The following is a 17,705-nucleotide window of genomic DNA, read 5'->3' on the forward strand; positions in this document are numbered from 1 at the left end:
GATTTTAAATGGATATATATTTTTCTTGGCAATAAATTCGTGAATAGCATCCAAAACAATCAACAGAAGGTCTTTCACAAGGCCATATGTTGAATTAATGGCTGGTTCCACTTGTTTCTGATATGATCTTTCAAACCCTGTATTTGATTGTCTTGTCGCCTATTATTTCTACCCTTTGTACCTTGTTTTCAAAGCATAAATTCTGCTCATGATGTGCTCGATTGAAAAGAAAGATTTTAAACGATAACAGAAGTCTGAAAAAACATAAGATTGTAGATTGATTGACAGGGTAGTGGTAATAAGGCACCTTTGTTTACTCTGACATTTAGACTGAATCAGTTTACGCTAGGCAAAGAAAATACATCAAGTTCTCTACGTCAAATTGCAGAGAGTGTCAGAAATTTGTCTTCATGCGAGTAACTTGCTATTACATTCGAAACTTGAATTGACGTTTAGAATATCATCAGTATTTAATGTACACCTTTTATATCACCTGTTCCAAAACTGGGAAATTGTTATTTAAATTTGATAGGCTGTTGGAGGAGGGCTTCTGTTTTATTTTGACTGTCAAAGGGTCTTGATTAATTCGCACTCGCTTTTGATAAGAAATCTGTTATTGTTGGTCAGAACTGGGCTAACCGAAGAAAAAGTTATTTTAACATTGGAATAATAAGCACGTTGAGATATAGATCATCTTTAGAGATGAGGGTGTTATGTCTTAAGCCTTTTGTTTACTCTACCAAATGGGTCTTTCTGAACAATGGGGTTTCCTGTCCCAAAACAGATGCTTGTATTCATTCCAAATGACAGATTCTAAACGTGTAGTAAGACAGATATTGAACATATCTTTCCTTATTAAAAAAAAAAACTTAAAAAAAGCAAAAAAAATACAAAGCCAATAAATACCCTGCAAAATTTTATCCCCGGACAAAGCTTTTCTCTTTGACAACAGATGCAGAGAATACTTAACGGTGGAGCTAGGATCTTGGGTTTATTTTACAGTAAAATACTACTAGACAAGTATGACATCTCTTCTGATCAAATTGCAGTTTTCTTTATATGGTGTTAAAAGCTACCAAGAACATATGACGTCTAATACCATACATCGAAATTCTAAGAAACCTGTTTTGTTTCATGAACGAGAGCTTTTCACCACGAATCAAATCCACAAAAAAACAAAACAAAACAAAACAAAACAAAACAAAAAAGTACGATCCTCTCGACTGCTTGGGCTGCAAACGTAGGCGTTAATTTCCATTTCTTATGATTGCTCTATGAAATCCAATACCATTTAATGGGATTCGGACGAAGGATCCTCGTACGTTTCCGGTTAAATTCGCGAATCCTTGGTAGACTTGAACTAAGATCCATACAGGCATTATTATACCATTAAAAGAAAACCAGTCAATCTCTTTTCGTTTTTAAATTAATGCCACCTGATGGGGAGCTTTACACTCTGACCACCAGCTAGAGTTAACTACACAACTGCCACCCGCCACCCATAACAGCTATCTTCCACCTGATGGGGAGAAGCACTGCTTGACGACCGGAATATCACAAACTTTACCTGGGCTTGTCATGCAATCTTTCCTTTCCCATGTGGGAAAGGAATGCGCGACGAGCCCAAAATGCGTCTATGTGGAAAGCTTGAATAGCAACTGCAAAAGTTACCGGTTAGAGAGCAATAGACCTTTTTCGCTTGGGAGGTTTGTTTTCCCATTTCAGATCACGTGACATTCTCTAGAGAATTGTTCTTTTATCCATCTAAAAATTATTTATTCATATGCACGCGACTATTTGAAAATTTGAAAGGAAGAATTCTCAAGAGTATCATCACATGGTCTGAAATGGGGCAACAAACCGCCCAGTCGAAAAAGGTCTATTGAAAAGAACACATTTGTTCCAAACTTTAACGTCAATGCTTCACCTGAGAATCCTTAATCTCAGTGATAACTTGAACGTCAAAGCACATTGTTTTTCCAAAGGGGAATGAAGGCGACTAATGGCGCTATGCTGATTAATAAACAAAGTGCTTTCTTCGTTGTAACTTATAGCATCGTCTATGTCAACAACTTTGGTGTGAGATTAAAGGAGAAAAGCTGTGTAGAAGTAAATTGAATCCGCCAGCCACAGGAACAGCTTGTGCTTCTGGTAAGGTGGGTAGGTAACTTGTTACTAAGTTGTCATGTATCCCGAAGGGCGGAGGGGGGCTACCTCCAGAAAAGTTGGGTGGGGGTGTGCGACCCACTTCCCAAAACCCTTACCCTATTTATGACCAAAATCTGCGTTTTTTGCTACCCTATTTATGACCTGACCAACAACTCGATAGCCTATTTATGACGTTGCGACTGACACAGTTGCTCCAAACATAAGTTATGAAGGGCTTTTGTTGACGGTCCAATTGATAATGATGAAAAAGTAGCTTCCTCTAAGAAACATGCCCAATTCAAGACTAGAGTGCTAAAACCATACCCTATTTATGTATTTTGTCCAGTTGAAAGTTTGAATCGTTGATTTAAGCGCTAAATTTGACAAACGAAACAAGCTTCACCTGAGGATCCTCAGTCTCAGTGACAACTTTAACGTCAATGCACATTCTTTTTCGACTATGGTATAAGGCAAAATACCAAAGTAAAACAGGTATAGAGTTGACAAAAACATTATAATCACACTTAGCCAATAATTACAAATACAGAAATATCACGATAAACAATTAAAACTCCAAAAAAATATTAAGAATACTGGTCTGCCAAGTGCGGGAAAAAGTGAGAAACTTTAGCCAGGATTTTTGATCGAAAAACTCGTTTGCTATGCTTGGGCAGAAAACTTTGTTTAACAATCAAAGCACTTTTCCCATTTCGCCCCGTTGTTTTCTTTCTTGTTCTTTCATGATAACGTATGATGTGTACAATAAACGCTGAATTGAATTCACGAGTTTTGGAAGGGGGTAAACAAATATGAAATTCAAGTCATTCAGGTGCTCGATGCAGAAGGAGATTTTTCTGTTAAAGCACGTGTTTAAAATACGAGACACGAAATTGTGCCACACCTCGAGTGTCAATGTCGGTTTAAAATAAGAGATGCAAAAGCCGAAGGCTAACATGAAGGAAATCTAGTTTACATTTAAACACTTTAGGTAGTCTAGTTGACATTTACTACATGTGAGGTACTCTCGTTTACATCTAATACATGTGAGGTAATCTACTTTGTATTTCACGATCCTAGTGGTGTATGTATGGAGAATGTGTGGATAACAGTACCATCCCTTTAAGAAGAGACGGTGGCTGGGGTCCCTGGACGAAATGGAGCAAATGTTCCCGAACCTGTGGAATGGGTGTTACTTCACAGAAAAGAAAGTGTGACTCACCAAGGTGAGCGGCATTTTAGTTCCATTTGTATAACTAGGTACAGATATATTAACCAACGACGACGTAGTGAAAATGACGTAGAAGAGTTTTTGACGAAACCTCGCATCAAGTACGTACAGCTAACTCGGCATGACACTTTGAAAGTGACCCTCCTTAGGGCATTTTAAAAATTAAACGAACTCATCTGTTTTTTTTATTTCAGCCCCTTGAACGGTGGCCGATATTGTGAAGGAGAATCCAGGAAATTTCGTACTTGTAATGTAAAGGTAAGGGAATGACTGAAGTGACTAGGTTATGTTTGCGCTAGTCTGCATACCTATTAGAATGTACTAAGCCTTAGTCAAACGGAATAAGATGAAATTGTTCAGTATCAACGGAATGGATTGAAACTGCTTAAAAAAGCGATCTAACTTGAAAGTTTCGTCGTTCAGACAAGCAGAAAGCGGGGAATGTGGGTGGGGTTACCCTGTCGCGCTCTGGTTAAACCCACGTTTTAAGGAAACATGCATGGTCTGACATTCCAAATAATCAGAAGAAACGTACTTCTACGAAAAAGCTTGTACAAACTGATGCAAAAATGAAGCACATGGCTCAAAGAACAAATTAACAATTCAAAAACAAAAAATTAAACCTCCCCTCGAAGCTTATCTCAATTTTCTAAGGCGTGAGTATTATTGCCGAATACACTACAAGCAATTTACAAAGGTATTTCGATGAAAGATGGCTTGTGTGCTAATCGATCTTTGTAGTAAGTAAATACATATTTTCATTTTTCAGCCATGCCCGCCAAGATCTAGGGATTTCCGAACTCTACAGTGTGAATCTTTCAACGGTATGAAATACAGAGGAGAGAACCACGACTGGGTCCCTGTTATAAGTGATGGTAAGCAAGTGCAACAACAAACTCACACATAAATCACACCAGAAATATTTGACCGAGGTGTTTTAAAAACTGTCTGCCCGGAAATGTTGCTTTACCTATTCAAATTTGTAAACAGTTATGAACTATATGGGTAACAATGATCGCCTTTCCAAAAAAACTGGCACGTCGGAGAAATGAAAACTAGAAATCCAGATTTCCAATCGTTATAAACATGTAGCAGGTTTACCGTGTCAAAAAATGCACGCAGTGCGTAATATATTCAGGTTTATCATCGGCTTTTATAAAGTCATGTAAAAAAATTATTTCTTTCTTTCCTCGTTTTAAGAAAGCTGTCGAGGTTTCCTCTTCCTAATGAAATTTATCGAACATGCATTAATTTGCAATTCGTAAGTGATATATAAAGTTGTTGTCCTTATCATTGCGCATTCTTGTTTCAGGCCAGCCATGCTCCCTATTCTGCAAACCAAGGGATCCTCAATACCGTTTCTCAGCGCAGCTCGCCGCTAAAGTTATAGATGGTACTCCATGCAGACCTGGCTCAATCGACATTTGCATAGATGGAAAGTGCCAGGTAAGGTAACATTTCCTCTCAAATGTTTGCTCAGAAAATTTACAGTACAGGAAAATGTTGACTCAAACAGCACGCCGCATCACCATAGTATTGGTACTAGCCGCTAAATTATTGACAGTTTGCGCGCGTTTTTTTGCACTGACGTACAGTGTGTATGGTCAATCGATCGCGACACTTGAAAACTGAGGGTACAGCTCAGCCTGATTTGAAATCATTTAGCTATGTCATCTCTACGGCTAGAGTGCAATTTTATGATTTTTCTACCACTTTCATTCACTAAGGAAAATTTTGCTTGTACTGAAAAGGTGTTTACCTATTCTCGTTCCCAGAGCCCACGTGTCTTTTGGTCAGCGCCAAGACACGGAGCTCTGGAATAATCAATTTCCAGACTCCAAGATTTTAGGAGTTCCGGTTTCACGGCGCATGCGTGCCTTGGTTTAAAACATGGCAATCTCGTTCCCAGAGCCCACGTGTCTTTTGGTCAGCGCCTGACCAAACGACACATGGGCTCTAGGAACGAGATTGGTGTTTACCGTAATGATCAGGTTCTCGACTCTCGAGGACCTGTAGACGTAAATTACATAAACTACGTAAAGGTCAAGAAAGACGAAAAGTTACAAAAATTAAAACTCGCTCCCTTCGTTTTAACCTGCCAAAGGAGACGATTTTTCAACTGTTCCTTCACGCCGCAAACGATTATTTCATAAGTATTTCCAGACAGTGTGAATTATTAGCACCCTCCTTTTGTTATGATTTTTCGTATTATCATACCTTCAAGTTTAATTTTGAAAATGTCCTTTATACACCAGGGTGTTGGTTGTGACCATAAGATTGGTTCAGGAGCAGAAGAGGATATCTGCGGCGTCTGCAAAGGAAACGGAACAACGTGTCGTACAGTGGAAGGGAGGTTTAATCAGCTAGCTGGATCAGGTACAGTCGCAACTGGTTAGATGTTTAACTTCTTACTCGAGTTCAGTGTAATTCATTCTTCATATTTTCTTCTATATTCGTTAGAATAGCAGAAATCTTATGATTTTAAAATTATGAGCAAGATTGACACTTAAGTAGAAATGCAGCCTCTTCCAGGCGTTACGTTAGTTGGGGCGAAGCCCGAAAAAACGGCGGAGCGAAATAAAGGAAAGAGAGGCTTGGTGCGCCGCGCTTCTCCACTTTCTTGTCGTGCGCCATTTCTCGCGCTGCGCCCCGACTGACTTTAAGCGTAGAAGAGGCTAGAAGAAATGTGGTGACCGTTAAATCCAGATTAAAACTTACAACTCAAAAAGACGTTTGTCTCGCAAAATTCAAAATGATGTCGACTAGCACTTACAACAGTCAACTACGACGGGATAAGGGAAAAATATACATATTAGTCAAATTAACTTACTTACCCCATCTTCAGAAAGCACACTAGGGCAAACACATCTCGAGTATTCTGCTGTAAGTAAGAGATCACTTCCTTCTTTCCTCAGGTTACGTGGAAGCTGCTGTCATCCCTGAGGGAGCAAGGAGTATAAGCATAAGCGAGTCAAAACCGTGCACGAGTTTTCTTGGTAAGGATTCATTCAAATTGTGTAAATTTTCTTCCCAACACGAGCAATGCAATCTCAGTAACACAGTTTTGTACGTTGTAAAGACAAATGAAAGGCTAAACCATAAGTATTCCAAACTCAAAAGTAAAATAAAGTAAAGTCGAAGTACAGTAATACCCTTACGTAGTTGTCGATTGATATAACTTTCTCATTGTCAGATCACATAAGAAGACCAAGAAACTTAATTGCTGACACAGATTCAGTGAATAGCTAATGAGCTTGAGGCAGTTTGCACAAATTTTTCTCCATTCTCTACGCCTTCCAGTCAGTAGTTTTCTGTGCTTTTCAAATTCCTGGACTTTGTACTATCCCTGTAAAAAGCAATCTGTTATTCCTTCAATATGTTTGGAAAAAGACTAGAGTAACATAGTTCTCCTCATACGCAGCTCTCAGGGCAGACGCCGGAACTTACTATATTAATGGTAATTGGAGAATTCAACTTCCCGGTGACGTCAACGCCGACGGAACTATATTCCGGTACATGCGAAAAGGAACCTTGGAGAAGATCATAGCGCGCGGGCCGACCAATGCTCCCTTGCACATAATGGTGAGTTTTGCTTGTGAAATACTATGCTAGTTTCTACACAGTTAGAGTACAAAAATGGTTTCAGTATGGCCACCCAATGATAGGCCACCCGAAGAGCATCTTGCCCACGGCTCACGACCTCGCAAAGACTTTGTAAGCGCGATCTGACGGCATGTGACAGAAAACTAACAGGCCTAGAGCCCGTTGCTGCAGACAAACAGTCAAGACGTGCTCAGGAGCGAGAGGAAGAGGGAGGAGCTGTGGAAAGAAAGACGAGAACGCAGACGGCAGAGGGTAGCATCACCCACAGAGTTGTTTGTAGGAACTGTAACTAGGTCTGCCTTTCCAGGATAGGATTGTACAGACACAGAAAGACGAGCAGGTGCTGAAGCCCCACAAGAGACTGAAACCATGCATTGTGTATATTCCATTGCCTCCCGAGACAGACGGAAACCAACACCTTTACACAGGATTTACACCTTCTTTGTTTCTTACAGGTGCTTTACTATGGCTTTAACCTTGGAGTGGAGTATCGATACGCTGTACCACTTCACGACACCAACAAAAAAAAAGATGAGAAGAAACATCGTCTACTCCACGAAGCCTCGTACGGATGGGTTCATGGAGGCTGGGGCAAATGTAACGTGCACTGCGGAGGAGGTAAACATTTAGAAAGGATTTCAGTCACATGCGGACTCTAAAATTCAAAGCTCAACCGACAAATGCGTTTTCGCCACCGTCAATCAAATGTTCGGCGGCTCCTCCCAGCTTCCGACTATGTTGTCTGAACTGTGCTCAACGATTTGATTTGATCACCGCGCGCTGGGCAGTAGTCGGAAGCTGGGAAAAACCGTCAAACATTTGATTGACGGTAGCGAAAAATGCATTTGTCTGTTGAGCTTTGAATTTTAGATTCCGCATGTGATTGAAAGGCGCAGTAATACTCCTAACGCCTCTGGCGGCAATATGTTGAAAAATGTCAAGAAAATGACAAGAAATTCCTTCAGTACTACAAACCGCTAGCACAGAGAAGATGCTGGATAAATATTAGCCAAAATATGGCCAGGTTTATCGGTTTTTCCACGGACCCTACACCGCAACTAATAACCATCAGGGCAACACATACTGCACTCGGTTCGTTCGTGCAAGGAACAGCTCAACTGAAAACGAAAACTTCATTTCACCAAGCTTCAAATGCAAAGAAGGACAACCGAGGGGTATTAAAATTACTGTTTTGTACAAGATGGGTGATTCAAGATCACGTAACAATGGGCCATTTCCGAGTTGTCTTTTGCCTCTCTGTCAAAACGAGTCTTCCTGCGAAACCATTCATATGAAACTGTGTTTCCCCTAAAGGTTCATTCTCATGCAAATCACACTCATTTTCATATGAAAGGTTTTGCACGAGGACTCGGTTTGAAACAGAGGCACAAGGTAACTCGGAAATGGCCTATTCAACAGGAATTGGTTTCTTCTATCCAACTTCAGCCTTTCCCTTACCCAAAAGCAGGTCGACATTTTAATGTATTTTTAATATATTTTAACGTATTTTTTATTTCCTATTTGACAAATAAAGAAGCCCCGACTGTGCTCTGTTCTGTTGTAAAGCACGCTGGAAGCGGTAGAGCACGAAAGAAGTGTAGGGGAAAACACTAGACGTAGTCGAGTGTTTTTCCCTACTTCTTGAGTGCTCTACCGCTTCCTAAGTGCTTTACAACAGAACAGAGCACAGTCGAGGCTTCTTTATTTGTTTTATGATAAAGAATCAGATAATTTCCCCACGCATTCGGCTGAATTTTAAAACGAAACTTTATTTTCCAAACGAGCAAAAGTGGCGTCAGCCGTGCACTGTTCTCTGATAAAGCTCGCTAAAATAAGCCAATCACAATCCTTGTTAGAACTGTTCAAATAATTTGATTGGCTAACGAAGCGACAGCTGTCAATCACAAACTGGACTTCAGCTAAGCTTTCAGTTTCGAGAAGTTTGAGCGGCTTTCGAGAGAAGAACGATGCCCTCAGAGTTCGCTTTTAAGTTAATTTTTAAATACGGATCTCAAGGCAGGTAAAGGTTTATAGTCCAGAGAAATCCGGCCGTATTGTGGCCCGTGAAAACGAGCACTTTTCCAGAGGAAATTACGAAACGCGGAGCTCAAAGCTTGTGGATGAAAATGCGAAATGCCGGGTTGAATTTGAAAGGAGCTACAGTTATTTACGGCTTGTAGCCGCATGCAGCAAGATTGCCCGAACTAGCGTAAAAGTTAGAAAGACTTAACGGCTCCCACTGGTTCTACTTCGAGCACAGAAGAGAATATCAGAACAAGTTTTGCACTGACCACTCGTCGGTTTACTTCGCTGAGATGACCGGAGAACGAGCGATACTACACTGCATGTAAGTGTTGTTTGAGCAAATGAGCATTTTTAATTGTAAATTTACAAAAATAAAGCTTCTCATCATAAACAGAGACAGTTCAATTGTTTTCTGTCGTTGTGTTACTTCTTAGTATAATTTCTGCCTTCGTAACAAAATTAATGTCTTTATCGAAGCACTGTTTCGGTTGAGAAGTTGTGTATTTCGCTACAGCTGTACATGTTTTGTCGGCGGGAATCTAGCAAAACTTGTTATTTTAGTACAGTTTTAACACTACTGTTGCTAACAGTGGTCTCTGTGAGCCATATTTACTGCAGAAAAATAGCTCGCTTCCAGTGCGTTTGTCTGAGTCACAGGGGATGTTTAATTTGGGTCAAATTTGTCAAAATTCCGAAGCAAAAATTTGGAAGCCAACTTACCGTCTTCAACCCGTGCTCTGTTCTCTGATAAAGCACGCTGTTTCAGCCAATCAGAGCGCGCGTTATATGGAAACTTTATTATAATTATCAATAACTGACATATTTTTCTCATTTAGTTTCCAATGAATTGTAAAAGCGCTATTGATCAGCGCATGTAGCGCTTTAAAAATTATTAAATTATTATTATCATTAATTATTATCATTATTACTATTAGTATTACTATTATTATATTATCAATCAGTATCTTTTAAAAAAAGTTGTGTTTTTTAGAAACCTTGTTTTTTTTTGCTTTCTGTAGGTATAAGGAAAAGTCTGCGAATGAGGTGCATTCGTTTTTACCGAGGAAACATTTCTTTGGTGGAAGACTTCTACTGCAAAGGTGCAACGAAACCAAGACAGGAAGAAAGAGTGTGTAACGTGCATCAGTGTCCAATATGGTGAGTGCTAATAACAGAAAAAAGCAAAACACCTCAGGATAGAATGCCTCATGTTTCGAAAAGCAATTTGAAAAATCTGCAAACAGATTTTTACCAGTTTGACGCAAACAACATGAAGTGCATTTACAACTGAGTTTCAAACCTCTACAATTGATTTTTCACGGCGTGAGTTAATAATAGCATTTCATATGACAACTTTTGGCAGTAGCGCTTATCCCTTCCTATGTTTTTGACAGGAGTAATTTCCGCAAAAGTTATCTGAAAGGGTGGTTTATTTACATTTACATCAAAAGTAATTTGGGGACTTCCGAAATTTAATTAAAAAGAAGGATTAAGGTAATATTACGACACAATAGCAGTGTAGGTTTGCAAAATTTCCGCTTGCAATCAAATCTAAGCCCGTTCACAGTTTTGCTGATTTCTGAAAAAAAAATCGATCTAGTAACTGAAAATAAATTGAAAATATGTGCCATCGGAAGAAATTATTAATTTTTAGTAGAAAGTAGAATGCCCTTATTCGGAGATTTGTAATCTTATTAAGAATCTATGATGCATTGAATAATTTACGCACACCTCAAGATCACTTAAAAAGATGTTACTAGTACACCATTATCTTTCAGCGGAAGGGTTAGGTTTGCTGCTAGGTAAAGTTTCCGCCTCTCTTTTAATGGGAAAAAAATTGGAGCTTATATCGGTAACCGCTTCGTTAACACGTGAATGTAGTAAAGGCAACTCCGCAAAATCGTTTTACAAGAAAGAAACGTCGCATCCATTGCAAACAATTCCAATATTTTCATAGTTCAGGCAAACAGTCTTTTTTTCTGTCTGTGTTGTTTGTCTCTATCTTAATTTACTTTAATCTGACTGTTGCAGAAGATGTTACAGAGATTGTAATCGACGGGTCGAGTTAAGAACTTTCTGCATTGTACAAAAAAAAGAAAAACATGTTTCCTAGTTACCGAACAATTTAAAGGTGCCTTATCTTTATAGAGTTTCACAGAGATTTTGGGTGCTCTTACGCCTGTGTCATGAACTATATCTCAAGTTTTCTGTTAAATATTTTTATCTTTATTTTGTATGCCGAACGAAGGGAAGCTCTTTTTTAAATGTATAAATTTGTTAATATATCTTGCACTTTCCCCTGTTGTGCTATGAACATACAGCATCCGGTCTGAATATGTTTTCAACCGATTTCAAGGAGGTTTTTTCACCTAGTGCTGAGTCTCTTTAATTTCCTGTAGAGCAGTTATGGTTCTTGCAGATTTTACTGGTTTTTAAAGCAAGAAATTGCTCATACGTTCAACTGGAAAATAGCTTATGAAAGCTTATATTCTTTTTCGGTCAAAAAGAAGCCATACTTCCATCATGTCATCGATGTGGTTTTGAACATGGCCATGCATTTATGTTTTGAATAATTAACAGACAAAGTAATCTTAAAGTCTAATTGCTTTAAAATTAATTTGCTTTGGACAAATTTTGTTCGTGCGTTAGATGATCTGAAACGGAGGAATAAATGGTTGTGTACAATAAGTTCACGCCTGAAGGAGTCTTTAGGTGAAAAACGTTGCTCGGGTGTCAATTACAAAATCCAGTGGTGTCCAATTAATAAATTTAACTATTTAAACGTTCGCGCAGGCTTTTTTCTTTCAATCTAATTCAACTGCCGCTGCAACCAACACATATTAGGTTTTCCATATACAGTAGATCCTCTCGGAAAATACCCGCAGACTGCACCCAGCTTTTTGGAATACTGGCCAACGTTTTCGCAACAGCGCCATACCAAGGAAAATCGTAAATATACGCGAACTGACGCACTCTTCGCTAGTTTGACAAGCTCTTAGAAAAATATATATCGTCGAAAAACAACACAGGCAGAGACAAGTTGGTGTTTCTCCAGCCAAAGACAACTGCATTTCTATCCAGAGAGTGATCAAAGTCTTATATGACAGCATACAAAAGTAATTGAAATCGAAGAGAAACAAATTTAAAGATTTTCACCTGAAAAGCATTGGTCCTAGTGTATTCCTATATATTAAGACGAATTGGTAACAGCGAATTACAGATCACAGACCTATACCCCATGAATGAGACAACTGATCAAGACAACAAGACAGTCGGGTTTCGCGGCAAAGAGGTAGCAATCGTTCTTCTTATCCGCTCTCGCAAAGAAGTTCCACTATCATTTTCAACTGTTCTGTCAATAGTCATGTTTTTAGTTGTGTTGGGAGTCATTCTGAATGGAGCCATTTGCTTTGTCATGCTTCGTGAAAAGCGCTTCAAGAAAAACACTTCAAACTTCTTCATTTTGCATCTGTCAGTGACGGAACTTGTTATACGCCTTCTTATCGGCCCGATTGTTGTGTATTCGTTGGTTACAACATCAAAAATTGAAAGCATCCAATGCAAATTTCTATCACTGTTTTTCAACACCTTCGGTTCAGCCACATTTATAAGTTTAGCTGCTATAGCGACTGATAGATATCAAAACATCGTCTATCCCATGAAAGCCTTGAAGTCTAGGAGAAAGACTTTTCATCTGGTTTTTATCGTTTGGTTGTACGCTATCATAGTCTCAATTCCCGGTGTAGTGAACATGAGAAGTATATCTATCAGCGAACTTCCAGAAGCTGACGGAATGGATTGTAAAACTTGCTCTAACAAGAGGATTTGCGACATGCCACAAAATGCCATTGGCCAGGTATCCACAACGTCGTATTTTGTATCTGCTTTTCTTATTCCACTGACATTGATTTTTGTGCTATACACAAAGATTGTTATTGTCTTGCACCAAAGACGAAACAATGGGATGATGCATAAAGTGGCGGCAAGATCAAAGTCCAAAGCAGTCCGCATGCTTGTCTTAGCGGTAATTGGATATGCTTTGTCGCTAGGACCAGGAGCTCTCCTCGCCATGTTGAGGTCTTATGGAAATCTCAACAATACCTCGTTTTACCAAAAGTTCGCAGTCAGTTGGATTGTCGAAATTGTACAACTCACAAGTTCACTCGGAAATCCTATAATCTATGCATACTATAACGGAGACTTCAGAAAGGAACTTTTGAAGCTGTTTTGCAGAAAAAAAAGCGCCTGCTCCTTCTGTGAGTTTACAAAGTCGTGCAGGTAGTAGCCTTTACGCGGAGAATCGATGAAAAGTATCGTGAAACTTAAAAATAACAAATTGAAGACACGCAGATAGCTTGAGGCCTCAAAGGCGTGACACTGTAGATATTTAGAACGAACTCAAATTTATATAGGAGCGCTGATTGGTTTATAATCGTGTTTCTATTTAATCTGATTGTTTTAGTAGAATTCTAACTGGAATAAACGCAAATAACGGTTTCTAATTATTTTTCTACTCATTATTGAACTTTACGCTTTAACAAAATCGCACTCATTGAATTGTTCTTGGTAAATTTGCAGTTGTTTATGCGCGCGCACCCGTTTTTTCAATAATTTCAAGTTTTTAAAGTCAAGAAACCGCTAATGTTCTTCTTTTAGTCTTCTCAGGAATTTAATTATCTATTTACATCTAAACTTTCTTCCAAAACTTCGGAAAAACGATAAAAACGTCGCATTTTGTGGACGACCGACAGCCACTGCACTCTAATGACTGATAGTATACGAGTAGCTCAGCCAATCAGATTGCGGCATTTGCATTAGTATACTAGTAGAATTCTACTAATAAACAATTAGATTATGAGCTCGAGATTTCTATCGCGTGATAGTCGACGAGGGCGCAGGGAATAATCTGATATAAATCAACCAGTCGTTCAAAACTTTATCTAAATCCTCTTCACAGACACTTCGAAAACGCCAAGAAGTGGCCGTCATTTTGTTAACAAGGGCACATTGCTATGCTACTCATTTTCTATCACAGAATAGATAGTGAGTAGCGTAGCCAATCAGAGAACGGTATCCGTGATAGAACGCTAGTGGATTTATACTAATTAACAATTAGATTATAAGGTCGAGATTTCTATGAGGTGATAGCTGATGAGGCCGAAGTCCGAATCAACTATCACCTCGTAGAAATCGAGAGCGAATAATCTAATTGTTTTAGTAGAATTCTTACCAAAATTTACTTCAAATAACGGTTTCCAATTATTTCTTGACGTATTATTAACCTTTGCCCCTGAAAAAGATCGCTCGGATTGAATTGTCATTTAAAATTGAAGTTGTGTGCGCGCGCATCAGTTTTTTAATAATTTCAACTTTTTAAAAGTCAAGAAACCGTTAATGTCCTTCGTTTAGACTTCGCAGGAATTTAATTATCCATTTGCATCAAAATTTTCCTCCAAAACTTTGGAAAATCGAAAAAAAAAACGTCGCTATTTGCTGGACGACCTCCAACCACTGCACACTAATGGCTGATAGTGTACGATGGCTCAGCCAATCAGATTACAGCATTTGCACTGGTATACTAGTAGAATTCTACTAAAACTCGAAACACGGTACATGTTATCTATTTCTAAAATGGATTCCACGGCATAAAAGTAGGATGTTCACGGTTTGTGAACATAATTAGTACAGCCAGAGAAAAGAAATCATGTATGGGTTATTGACCAAGTGTGAGGTCAAGATGTATGGGTTATTGACCAAGTGTGAGGTCAAGACGGCTAGATATTGGCCAAGTTCTTTTTTTGCGTGTTTATGGACCGAGACGGAGTCGAGGTCCATAAACTCGCTTGGTCAATAAAGGATTTATTATATGGCTTTCAGGGAAATTTTTCTTTTTTCTTACGGGACACGGCGGGCAGTCCCGAGCGGGCTCCATCTTGCCCGCTCGGGTAGCCAATCACAGCGCAGGATTTGATTCATCTTGCCCGCTCACGGAGCTAGCCATATAATAAAGCTGGATATTGGCCAAGTTCTTTTTTTTTTTTTGCGTGTTTATGGACCGAGACGGAGTCGAGGTCCATAAACTCGCAAAAAAAGAACGACGCCAATATCAAGCCATCTTGACCGAACGAGCTTGGTCAATAAAGGATTTATTATATGGCTTTCGGGGACAATTTTCTTGCAGGACATGGCGGGTAGTCCCGAGCGGGCAAGATAGCTCCATCTTGCCCGCTCGGGTAGCCAATCACAGCGCAGGATTTGATTCATCTTACCCGATCCCGTAGCTAGCCATGTAATAAGTCATGTTATAAATCAGTAAGCCATGATATTGCGATATTAGCAAATTATCTGTGAACTTTAGGAAAACTAATTACATGGAAGCTTCAAAACAATAACCGTACAGCTATAGATATTGCTGATCGGCGGGCAGTCCCGAGCGGGCTCCATCTTGCCCGCTCGGGTAGCCAATCACAGCGCAGGATTTGATTCATCTTGCCCGCTCACGGAGCTAGCCATATAATAAAGCTGGATATTGGCCAAGTTCTTTTTTTTTTTTTGCGTGTTTATGGACCGAGACGGAGTCGAGGTCCATAAACTCGCAAAAAAAGAACGACGCCAATATCAAGCCATCTTGACCGAACGAGCTTGGTCAATAAAGGATTTATTATATGGCTTTCGGGGACAATTTTCTTGCAGGACATGGCGGGTAGTCCCGAGCGGGCAAGATAGCTCCATCTTGCCCGCTCGGGTAGCCAATCACAGCGCAGGATTTGATTCATCTTACCCGATCCCGTAGCTAGCCATGTAATAAGTCATGTTATAAATCAGTAAGCCATGATATTGCGATATTAGCAAATTATCTGTGAACTTTAGGAAAACTAATTACATGGAAGCTTCAAAACAATAACCGTACAGCTATAGATATTGCTGATCGGCGGGCAGTCCCGAGCGGGCTCCATCTTGCCCGCTCGGGTAGCCAATCACAGCGCAGGATTTGATTCATCTTGCCCGCTCACGGAGCTAGCCATATAATAAAGCTGGATATTGGCCAAGTTCTTTTTTTTTTTTTGCGTGTTTATGGACCGAGACGGAGTCGAGGTCCATAAACTCGCAAAAAAAGAACGACGCCAATATCAAGCCATCTTGACCGAACGAGCTTGGTCAATAAAGGATTTATTATATGGCTTTCGGGGACAATTTTCTTGCAGGACATGGCGGGTAGTCCCGAGCGGGCAAGATAGCTCCATCTTGCCCGCTCGGGTAGCCAATCACAGCGCAGGATTTGATTCATCTTACCCGATCCCGTAGCTAGCCATGTAATAAGTCATGTTATAAATCAGTAAGCCATGATATTGCGATATTAGCAAATTATCTGTGAACTTTAGGAAAACTAATTACATGGAAGCTTCAAAACAATAACCGTACAGCTATAAACAAATCAATGTTGATGATCCTATGAATTATACTTGGGGTATTAAAAAGCATTTTAAATGAAACGTGTAATCTTTTAAATCGAAACACAGAATTGCATGGGAATCAAGTAAGAGGCGGACATAAAGTAAATTGTGCGTAGCACTGAGGATAATTTCAACAAGACTGTGACTGTAGAGTTTACGTAACACTGAGTTGTTCTCTTGTAAATCTGTGTCAATGTGGCGGGAACTTATAAACTTGGGAAGGTCAGCAACAGCAACATGTGCATTTGAATATTTAGGAATTTTATGAATATTCAACATTTAACTGACATTTATCACCATATTTGACAAAAGTTCAACATCTCTGCTATACATTAACTGTATATACTCCAATAAGCTGCTTCCCTACAATACGGTTTCATAAGTTAGGGTAATGTCTGCATAATATTGTTTTAGCTCATTTTAGAGAAACCTCGAATCCATATTCATGCTATTCCTGCTATTCTGAAAAGTTGTTTACTTCATGTTTTGCAAATCAACTGAACACATTATTAAAAATAAATGATTATCACTAAGTTGGATTTCAGTTCTAAAGCAGCTGGCAGCTGTTATATTGTAATAAGATCTGGTAATGAAAGCATAGAAGTACGAGTAATTGATCAAAATGTTGCGATAGGCTAACAGAGATAATAATACCTTACATTTAAGTCCCCTGTGAACTCCGGATTGACTTAACGAGTGTACTCTTGAGGCACTTGGAACTCGCACCCATCATGATTGCTAGGCCTGAAGTTAAAGAAACTGAGTTTTAGTAATAAGGAATCCTTTCGGAATCATTTTAAATCATACCCAGTAAGGTTGTATTCATAATTTATCAGTAGATAGTGCATTATAAATTTAAATTTGTCGTTATTAAATCTATTAGATTAGGAATAATGTGTTATCCTAAGTTCGAAACCCCTATGAATTGTTTTTCATTTGAAAAAAATTGTCATTGTGAAAGAGTCACGGCGCTCTAAAAATCTCTTGGAAATTTCACACTGATATGGCAATTCGAACTTTTCAGTGCAAAGCTACGAAGGAAAGGCAAAAAATTGAGCGAGTCATAAACAATCTGCAAAGGGTTTGATCGTGACGATTGCAAAGCAGAAAGCATATTTCCTTAATATATATTGTTGAAGTGATTTAAAATATTAATATGTTTAAGTTTAAAGCAGCAAACAAGCAAAGCAATCTAACTGCTAAAAAATTAATTTACTTTCAGGCGTGTTATAGATAATCAAATTCTT

General features: G+C 39.1%; 1 protein-coding gene, 1 long non-coding RNA gene and 1 pseudogene across 4 annotated transcripts in view; 2 read left to right on the forward strand and 1 right to left on the reverse strand.

Annotated features, from left to right (window-relative positions):
- The window catches only part of LOC110066699 (A disintegrin and metalloproteinase with thrombospondin motifs 6-like), a 58,551-nt gene that overhangs the window by 19,305 nt on the left and 21,541 nt on the right, over positions 1-17,705 (forward strand). For both annotated transcript variants that reach the window (XM_089296310.1, XM_089296309.1), the window contains exons 11-20: positions 2,055-2,156; positions 3,226-3,371; positions 3,571-3,634; positions 4,146-4,251; positions 4,689-4,822; positions 5,632-5,752; positions 6,292-6,372; positions 6,798-6,958; positions 7,435-7,597; positions 10,024-10,162. In XM_089296310.1, coding sequence (XP_089152436.1) covers positions 2,055-2,156; positions 3,226-3,371; positions 3,571-3,634; positions 4,146-4,251; positions 4,689-4,822; positions 5,632-5,752; positions 6,292-6,372; positions 6,798-6,958; positions 7,435-7,597; positions 10,024-10,162 — 1,217 coding nt within the window. The remainder of the gene's footprint in view (positions 1-2,054; positions 2,157-3,225; positions 3,372-3,570; positions 3,635-4,145; positions 4,252-4,688; positions 4,823-5,631; positions 5,753-6,291; positions 6,373-6,797; positions 6,959-7,434; positions 7,598-10,023; positions 10,163-17,705) is intronic.
- The window catches only part of LOC110066705 (uncharacterized), a 35,914-nt gene continuing 23,821 nt past the window's right edge, over positions 5,613-17,705 (reverse strand). The window contains exons 3-5 of one of the 2 annotated variants that reach the window (XR_002298598.2): positions 17,118-17,202; positions 6,211-6,315; positions 5,613-5,687 (exon numbers count right to left, since the gene is read on the reverse strand). This is a non-coding gene — a long non-coding RNA (uncharacterized LOC110066705). Of the gene's footprint in view, positions 5,688-6,210; positions 6,316-17,112; positions 17,203-17,705 lie in introns of both variants that reach the window. The other variant, XR_016209252.1, reaches the window with a different exon arrangement.
- Positions 11,559-14,462, forward strand: LOC110066702 (neuropeptide FF receptor 2-like; annotated as a pseudogene).

This window comes from Orbicella faveolata, unplaced genomic scaffold (genome assembly GCF_042242905.1).
Source record: "Orbicella faveolata isolate gen_17 unplaced genomic scaffold, um_ofav_v1 contig_26, whole genome shotgun sequence".
Taxonomy (NCBI): Eukaryota; Metazoa; Cnidaria; class Anthozoa; order Scleractinia; family Merulinidae; genus Orbicella; species Orbicella faveolata.